The sequence below is a fragment of the Malurus melanocephalus genome, unplaced genomic scaffold (assembly GCF_030028575.1).
Source record: "Malurus melanocephalus ecotype Western Australia unplaced genomic scaffold, MMel_1.1 scaffold_216, whole genome shotgun sequence".
Classification (NCBI taxonomy): domain Eukaryota; kingdom Metazoa; phylum Chordata; class Aves; order Passeriformes; family Maluridae; genus Malurus; species Malurus melanocephalus.
This window is the reverse complement of record NW_026623448.1, coordinates 936,804-946,538: the sequence shown is the minus strand read 5'-3', so window position 1 is coordinate 946,538 and position 9,735 is coordinate 936,804. Positions and strand designations below refer to the sequence as shown.

Genomic DNA, 9,735 nt, shown 5'->3' with positions numbered 1-9,735 from the left:
GAAGCTACAGATCTTTGTTTTACCATAAGCACTTCGATAGCTATCAAACATGTCTGGTTTTGGTCTAAGTTCATAAAGATGTAGTTTCCTCATGAGTCTTGGTAAATTCTTGGGTAAATAGTTAACCACCACTGTTACACCAGTGTCTCACTATACAGGTGGAYAGAAAGCAGTTATTTAGTGACTTGACAAGTGTTTGTATCTCTTGGTTGGAGATATTTATCTGTAATGTGATGACCACTTCTTCAAAGGTGCCTGTTTTAGATACAATGGTTACTGACCATGGCTTGCAGCTTTCATAGAATCACTGAATAGTTTGAATTGGAAGGGACCATTTAAAGGGCACTTAGTCCAATCCCTTCAGCAATGAACCGGCACATCTTCAATTAGATCAGGCTGCTCTGAGCCTCATGCAATCTGACCCTGAGTGTTTGCAGGGATGGGGCATTTACCACCTCTCTRGACAGCCTGTTCCAGCATTTCACCACCCTCACCATAAAAGCTTCTTGARTTTGTCCAGATCCCGATGGATAGTGTCCCATCCCTCAGGCTTGTCACCTGCACYACTCAGCTTGATGTCATTGGCAAAYTTGCTGAGACTTCATTCGATCCCACTGTTGGTGTCATTGATAAAGATATTAAACAGTACTGGTCCCAGTGCAGACCTCTGATRGACCAGTATTTGTGACAGTAATTRTGACCTCATTTTTATGACTGGTGTYGTRYTTAYTAATAATGCCTGAAACTATGATTAGCAATATCGTATCTCCTTGTGACTTGTTRTTCTGTAAACCTGTTCTGCATTTTGACAGTTTTTTCTCAAAGTATGAAATAGGAATCTCTCACAATATTTGAAATTCAATCTTGTTTCTATCTTAGAAATTCAGCATTTGTTAAAATGAAATCCTCCCCAGAATCTGGTGTAGGCATTGTACAGATGCAAAAGGARGAGCTGAAAGAAGGAATGATATGGACTGCAAAGTCCTTGTGSTTGGAATTCCTATGTTCATTTTCCTTTGTGTTTAAAAAACAGTGCACCTATATTGCAGTCCACAGATGAGAATACTGTCAAAGAAGTCTAGTTGTGTAATAGTCTGGGGCTTGTTTATTTTTTTTTTTTTAAAGAAGATAAGTAATTATAAAAAGTCATTGCTCATGAGATCGGCTAAACTGGAATTTCCACTTAATTTGACTGTGAAAATGGCAAGTTCTCTGACGTGAATAACAGCTTTTTATATGTGTGGAACAGAATTATCTTGCTAAGTGTGTTCACAGTGCCAAAACACATCTTTTAGGTTAAGCACACATTAGTTACTGACATCACTGGTCTGATAAACTGCAGAGCAAGCCTTTTCACCTCTATTTGGCTGATAAACTTTATCAAAAGATGGACTATTTGACAAGGARCAATTTTCTGTAAATATATTGAATGTCATCCTCTTTGCTTTGGTAGTCAGTGCAGCTCCATTGTTTAATTAGGCTGAGTGACCCAATATTGAACAGCAGCAGATGTGGAAGATATGAAAACCATGTCAAGATATTCTCTCCTGTGAAAGGTGCACATCTCTGTAATAGATTAAAATCTTACAAAGAGGCAGCTAAAATCTTGGTTAAATGTCTGAAGTATTTTTTGCACCTTTCYAGATAGAAATTCCATACTTGAAACAGCTATAAAGTTCTGAGTAATTGCTCAGAAATGTGTAATTAAATAGGTTATCAGTTAAAATTTCTCAGTGTGTTTGCTGGCTGGTTTTACCAGAGTGAAATAGGAAAGTTTTCTCTGCCAGACCTTCAGCAGTCAAGGAATGAGTTTGTAGCACAGACATTCCTTAAAAAATGAAATCTTGACCCTTTGGGGAGCTCAGCGAAATGCTTTGTGTATATGATTTAACTTAGCATAACTTTTAAGATTAGTTCCTTGCAGAATCAGGATGCAGACATGGTGTGCAGCTTTACCTGCTGTGTTGTAGTTCTGGTTCTGTTGGATTGATTTGACATACTGTCCCCAAAGAATTGAAACTGAAACATGCTGCCTGGAAGACTTGAATTTTCTTTAGGAAAAMGGGTGTTCAGTAATTTGCTTGAGGTAGCTGCAAGCATTGGTCTTGGTTGAAATGCCAGCCTGTCTGTGCATTAGTCAGCCAGTGTAACTTGAAAAAAAAAATACAGACTGTAAGACAAGGAAAGTTCTGTTGGCTTACAAAGCTGTCTTCTGTTCTTAGTATGTTAATACAGTATTTTAAATAGGAAAATGAGTGGTGATCTTTTTTACTACTGGTTTTCACAGCTAGTTATGAGGAAAGGAGGGAGGCAAGGGCAATCTAGAGGTWGTCTTAAATGTAAAAGGGCATTTGRATATAATCAGATTTTTATTAAAAATAATCATAAATCTGACTTGTGTAAGTATTGGGAGAGGATTAAACGTCAGTCAGTAAGATTTCATTGGCCTGTCTAGGATCTGTGCTTTGTTGTTGCATTTTATGTTTGCAGTTGTAAGCCTGAGTTCTGTTATTCAAAAAATTATTTATCTTGTGAAAACTTCAGTGACTAGAATTGGGACTTGCTTTTTGTACATACATTCGTAAATGTATAAAAATATAAAAATTGCCACTGAGCATTCTAGTTTCAGGCAATAACTTTCCATTACTGTATAGTAAAGAAGGTATRATAGATTATAAGACCTTTAAAATTGATGGCTAAAATAATGTAAGATGCATACACCGTATTTTAATTAATATCTACATTTGCTAGAGAACTGTTTTGGTTTTATTTAGTTTTGTTTGTCAAACATGGGAACGTTGGCGTTTTTGTCTAGGAACAAACCTGTGTGCTTCAGAGGACCAAAAAGTCAGAATCTGTTTGCTGTTGCTGCCCCTCCTAGTCTGGAAGTGTAGGTTCTACTGTTTACAGGGCGAATGTAGAGACTTGGGCTCCTGCTTGCTGCAGGGTGCTTTGGAATATCAGGGAAGGCCAAACTTTTTATAGGTTAAATCCATTACCATCCAAAGGCTTTGAAGGAAAGCTGTCAGTGTTACATCTTTATGTCTTAGAAAGTATTTCAGTGCGTATTCGGGTAGGTTTCCTTCAGCTTTCTCCGAAAATGGAGATGCAGGTTACAAAAAACTGCAGGCATAGGGCAAGCGTATCTGGGAGTGAAATAGGTGACACCTGGGATCCTTGGAGAGACGGTGTGTTTGCTCTGATAAGCACAGTGACCATTAAAGGTGCATCTACACTGCGTTTACTTTGCTAAGTAGGTGTGATGAGAGTCACTCTTTGTGCTTCGGGTGCCCTATTATGCTGCTGATGGCTTTGCTTGTTTCACGGTAACTGATGGGGCTTACATAAGCTTCTAGAAGGGTGAGGACTCTAGGACTCTTCCCTGGAGTCCTAAAAACAGACTGTTTTGAAGAAAATATTACACATTTATCATCTTCTTCTCTTGCCTGTAGAACAATTGGGTCAGTATGCTCTACAACTTTATTATGAGGCRCATACATCTTGGAATCTTATAAATAATTTATCCTCTGCAAGTAACATATCTATCCTCGGTAACATCAAGAAGAGGAATGTGATTAATGTGCTCCCAAAAAAAAATCTAAATATATTCTTAGCAGTAAATACGTGACAGTAAAAATATGACTGTGTTGCAGTTAAGATTTTTTGCTSCTGTAAAGTCTACGTATGCTCCCTGTAATACTACTACTTTTTCTCTACCTGAAGTCAAACTAAACTTTGTGTTCACTGGTGAAAACGTTCTTTGAAATTGGTGGTAACATCTGTATTGATAGTGAAAATGTGTTTGTCTKAGAAYGATGCAAAAATGTGTATRAATAAAAATRGGCACTAAAATAATCTATGCTTTTTTTTCCTGTTTTCCAGTAAAATCAAACAAGGTCTCCTTCCTAGCTTAGAAGATCTACTTTTCTATACTATTGCAGAAGGACAAGAAAAAATACCAGTTCATAAATTCATAACTGTAAGTTTACTGTTCCAGAGTGCTGTATAAAAGCTAACTCCTTCAAAGTTGTTTTAATTTTCTCAATGCAAGAATGCAAAGCAAAAAATTTCTGTTGCCCATGTTTAGCTGTGGGAAGGAATGTAACTATTGTTTCCCCCCAATGCAGTTGCTGTAGTTAAGTAAGAGAATGAGTGTATTAATGTTATTATTCATTTCTTTGATGTGCAAAAGAGTATGCTTGAAAGCATCTGTGGCTGTGGCACTTGGTAGTATTTGTGCTTGTGTAAAATATAGTTGAACCRCTGGAKTTCAAATAACATTAATGCTTTGACRTAAAATRCARCCARAATGGCCAAAGGAAATAGCTAAAAACTCAATAAAGTATCAAAATGTCTCTGTTGATAATGCAGTGGTAAAAGCTGAGCAGTAGATAATTTTATTGTGGTAGTGCATCTTTTTACTTAGTAATTWTTGTTTCATTGTAATAGGCACTCAAATCTACGGGATTACGCACTTCTGATCCTCGATTGAAAGAGTGCATGGATATGCTAAGACTGACTCTTCAGACAACTTCAGATGGTGTTATGCTGGACAAAGACCTTTTTAAAAAGTAAACTTTCTGTCAATTATGTAACTGTCTAATTTTGAGTGAATGTTGTCTGTGTGTTACTAAGTGCTGTCTTAAGGAGGGACACAAGGTGTGCTATTAGAAGTGGAGTCAAACATGACTGCTGTTTTGATAAAAGTTTGTTCTCAGATTTCATGGAACAGACAGCCTGTGTGATCTCCGCAAGAGTTTAATGTGTCAATGTTGTTTGCGTGTGTCTGACCCCACACTGCAACTCTTGGGCAGATGCCAGACAAATTAATTGATGCAACATGAAGGGTTTGGTATGCTTACATAAAACTGCTCTCTCACTGCATTGTCAGTTTGCAATCTGAAGTTCAGGATGTTGCTCCTGTGTGGAGAGATGTTCAGAGTATGTATGTAATTGTTAAAGCSAGTATGTGAAAAACAGTGAAACTAAATTTCAAGATATGTAGAGGTAGGAGGAGTTAGGATTKCAGATACTCCTTTGGTCTGTCTTGGTRAAGATTTCTATGTTAGTGATGCTTTTTKTTAATGAAGTTTGTAGTCAGCTGAATAGTATGAGCACTGTTCAGATCATCTGTTCATTTCAAGCAAGCTCCTTTGCTCCTCCACTTACAGCTTTTGTGTCCCAAAAGATTGGAAATTTAGAGGCTCTTAAATTTGGAAGTATTTTAGATTATTTTTCCAAATCTATTTTTAGTCCATTTATAGCATAAATAATAATATTGAAAATGTAATTAGGCATACAATTTTGCATGTGTATATATATATATATATATATATATATATATAAATATATATATATATATATATAAAACATATATATTTTATATACGTATAGGTATGTAAAACACATACAGTATATGCTTATGCTAAGATATGTATTTACATAGTTTATGTAAGTATAAATATATAAAAATAAAGTATATGTCTATATAAAAATATAGAAACATTTTTGGAAATAGATTGATATAAAGTGAATGTCTGTGTGTGTGACAAAATACCAAACCAGAAAACTCCTTAAGCAGATGTGAGATACCTTGTAAAGGTCTAGCATGGACTAACTTGACTCCTGTAATAATTTCAACACCACATCTTCACTAGTTTTTGTCAGCACAGTAACAACTCTAAATTGTTAAATTCAGAAACCTTTCTGGGTGTATGGACGGATTGGAAAGAAAATGCATTTGCTATTATGCTTTACATTTGTACTAAAAGTCTTCTTTGTCTTAATGAACTATGAATTGTTTTAGGCAAGGGCTCTATGTTTGAAAAAGGACAAATGATTGCTAATTAGCAGRATTAGTTTATGTTCTATGTCACATCCCTGGGATTTGATCCTCTGTTTTAGGAGAGTAGTTGTTACTGTAACAATTTGTGKAAAGCTTACATGGTTGCTTCTTGTGTAGGAAGAGTTTTGAACATAGAGATTATACAGAGGTGAAGAGGTGAATCTTATATCACATAGCAAGTTTTCCTTTGCAGAAGTAGAAGTTTCCTTTGCAACCATTTTTGTGACTTAAAAATCCCCAAGCTTCAGTTATCTGTTCCTCCTAGGCAAGCATCATTTGTTGTGAAGAGACTCGCACAGGGTCCCTGTATTTTCTTCTACAAGTGTGAAATATAGTAATGTATCTACTCAGATGTCCTTACCTCAGGACTTAAAACCTTTGGTTCCCTAAACATGAAAGTCMGTGCTGTAATTCTCCTCTTGAATTTGAATCCAAAGCTGCCAGACGTGTTTTAAAATTGGGCAAGAAATGCTTGGCTTAGAATTTGACAAGACAGCTTTTGGGTTTTTTTAGAGTGAGATTGTAAATTTTGTCAAAATAGAAGAGTGCAAAGTMGGAAGTTTTTAGTGTTCCTATCCTGAACACCACTAAAGTATGTGRAAGATAAGGGCTAATTTGTTCTCAAGATTTGACTGCAGAAAGGCTTTTATTTATCAATGTGTTGATTTATCGAAATTCCTCTCTGTGATCTTTTCCTAGTGCTCCACTTCTTCTGAGCTTGAGGCCAGCAATCTCTGAAGGGTTACCTGGAACATAATTAGTTAATACTGTGGTGGGGAGGAGATGTCAGCTGCAGAATTTTAGRGGCTGTCATGGCTCATAGTGTGGCTGACTGAAAATGTTGTCCTGTTAAAGGGAGACCTAAGGCTTTTGTTGTTTTGTCCATGCACTAATCATTCTGAATGCCCATCTAGATTACTTAAACCTCTGTATTTAATTCAGTCTGTGAATTCATATAGTTTCCATGGGTTAAGGAGTACCAGGATAAATACCTGGACACRACCTTAGCAGAATCTGGGAATAACTGGTAACAGTAAGTAATGTCCCTAACCAGTATAACCATTTATGCAGTGAGTTTCAGTCTTTACATTAAAATGATTGAACTGCTGAAGTGACCATCATAGATTTGGTGTAAATTTTAAGTGTAAAAAATGCCTTGTTTCAGAAGCATAATGATCTTAGAGTACTGTGCTTAATGCCGTCTTGTTTTCCACACTTTGTATTGAATTATTCTAATGGCTTTGGRTGAACTTCAGGTATTTTTATTTTTCTTATAAGAGCACTTAATGCTGTCCAGATGGTACAGACAATGTAGAAATGCATGTGAAGTATGAACCTAGTGCATGTTATGTTGTTACTCCTTCTGCACACATAGSTGCCATCAGTGTTATTAATTACTTTTGAAAAGGGGTTTTGCACCTGGAGTAGGGGATGGTAAATGGAGGCTGCTGGGAACAAAAGCAAACAGGTTTTTTTGCAAGATAAGGAAAGAAATATGATGGATTGTCATTAAACAGCTGCAGTTTTAACAGACTMACCAAGCAGCATGTTACAGACAGCAGTTTGGGAGGTGACTTACATCATCATTTCTTGTTCACCATTGGGGAGCAGTGCCTATCAGCRTTTGAAACGGGTGTCAGTTGAATTTGGGATAAAGTCGTGTAAGGACGAAGGAATTTAAAGGCTTAAAAAAAGAGAGGGGCATTCAAAGGGAGGATAATTCCGTTTCTTCACCGGTCTTCAGGCACCTTCATTTTGAACTGACTTTTAATACTTGGATTATTGAAATATCTATTCCAAATAGAAACATTTCTTAAAAATTCTTTTTTTTTTCTGAATATGTCTTAATTGGAAGGTACGTTCTTTGTAGCATGTGCCTAGATGTTCTTAATTTTCCATTTGCCTGCATTAATAGTACGTTTCTGCTTCTTTGGACACTGCCAGAAGGCATGGTRTGAAGGTGTTAACTGTTTGTTTGGTGTTAAACCTCCCTTTGTTTTCCTTGCCCTGGGATCGGGCTGTTGTTAATACCCTCTATCAGGACATATTTAACAGTGGATAATGGCTCCCAATTCCCACCCTGCTCGTGCTCTCCCCAGCACAGACACACCACTTTCTGCATGTCTTAGTCGGTGTTTTCATTCTTCCTTCTGTTTGTCCTAGATAAGTCTTTTCCTTTTTACCTCATCAGTTTTTTAACAGGACCAGATGGGCTGATGTTCAGAGGGTGTGGCCGGTAGTRTAACTGTGTTCTGGGCTAAAAGGCACCAGAGATTCCCTAAGTGCTGGTGCTTTGAAACAAGAAACTTGCAGTCCTGTTCGATGTTAACTTCTGCTTAGTTCAGGAGATGTTATCAAGTGTTTCCACGGGTTTTTTTGCATATTCAGGCAGAATCACATTCCAGTTTGCTCTGTTGGCAGTGTTGTCACCTCAGCTTCATGGTGAAACAGTGAAGTGAGAGAAAGCACCACTGGACCTTCCCAGTTGGATCCAACTCCAAAATTAGCAATTATTTGGACAAGGACTGGGTTAGATAAACCCCACATGGCTTGATCCTAAGAATTGGGTGGCTTAGATCCCTTTTGCAAGCTGAGGTGCTGCTTGAAGGCAGACTGATAATACCTTGCAGTACAACTTCACAGTTGAAGCTTCAAAAGAGAGCTTTAAGTAGAAAGGAATAAAAATGAATGCAATAAAACTATTATAATTAATTAGAGTGGCAAATTGGAAAAGTAATAAAGACTTGTTCTTGTAGGCATATAGCTTCAAGGGACTGATGGTCCTAATTAAATAACATGTAATTGCTACTTAAGTAGGCTTTTGACAGTACATTGTCAAAGTACTAACGAACGTTTTTCACTTTTTGCAGGTGTGTACARAGTAATATTGTGTTGCTTACTCAAGCTTTCAGAAGGAAGTTTGTCATTCCAGATTTTATGTCGTTTACTTCCCATATTGATGAGCTGTATGAAAGTGCTAAAAAACAATCTGGAGGAAAGGTAACCYGTTTGTAAAGTCACCTTCAAACTTCTGTAGATTTTCAGTATTAACCAAATACATTACTTGTTGACAGATTTTTTTAACATTTTTAGCAAAATTAAAGTGATAATGTGATGATAGTTTTGGAAGTTCAGTTATGCCTGCAACTTGTAAACTGTTAGAAATACAGTTCACAGCCTTTACGAATCTTGTAGAGTTTTGATGTTGGACTATGAAAATAGCATTATTCTGTCTTTATTTTACATAAACKATAAAACTGCTGTGTAATTTGTTAGACTACACCTAATCTATAGAAAAATTATGCAGCTCTACACACCTGGCTGGATTATGTGACAGAATTAATTGTCAATACTGTGCCTGTTAGTAAATAAAATTTATTCTGATGCTTGTTTTGAATAAATTAGTTGAAAAAATCCTAGACTGTGTTACAAGCTAAAAATTTTAAATGATTTGAAAATTCTAAACATGCTGTAATACAGAAACAGATACCTCTCTGAATATGCTTAAAATTTTACTTGGAAAAAATGTTTTATTTGTTAATGATCTAGTGACGGTAATGATTTCAAATGAAGTTTTACATATACCAGGTGGCTATTAGTAGAATAACTCAGTTGTACTTTGTGTATTCTTTCCATTGATATTTATTTTAATTAACATGTAGTTAAGCATTTTGGATGTTGTAATRTGTTTCTCTATTTCATGCTGTGATAGGTTGCTGACTATATTCCACAACTGGCCAAGTTCAGCCCTGATTTGTGGGGGGTGTCACTTTGCACCGTGGATGGACAGAGGTATATTGTAACTTCTAGATTTTCTTGGAATGGGTGAAGGACTAGATAGAGGCAATGCTTCTGTAGTATTAATCTTTGGAAGTTGAAAAGCTTTGTCT

General features: G+C 36.4%; 1 protein-coding gene across 1 annotated transcript in view; it reads left to right on the top strand.

Moving 5' to 3' along the window:
- The first annotated feature begins 526 nt into the window (after window positions 1–526).
- Window positions 527–9,735, top strand: part of GLS (glutaminase) — a 55,167-nt gene continuing 45,958 nt past the window's right edge. The window contains exons 1-5 of the mRNA XM_057374095.1: window positions 527–678; window positions 3,883–3,979; window positions 4,450–4,571; window positions 8,716–8,845; window positions 9,558–9,637. Coding sequence (XP_057230078.1) covers window positions 527–678; window positions 3,883–3,979; window positions 4,450–4,571; window positions 8,716–8,845; window positions 9,558–9,637 — 581 coding nt within the window. The remainder of the gene's footprint in view (window positions 679–3,882; window positions 3,980–4,449; window positions 4,572–8,715; window positions 8,846–9,557; window positions 9,638–9,735) is intronic.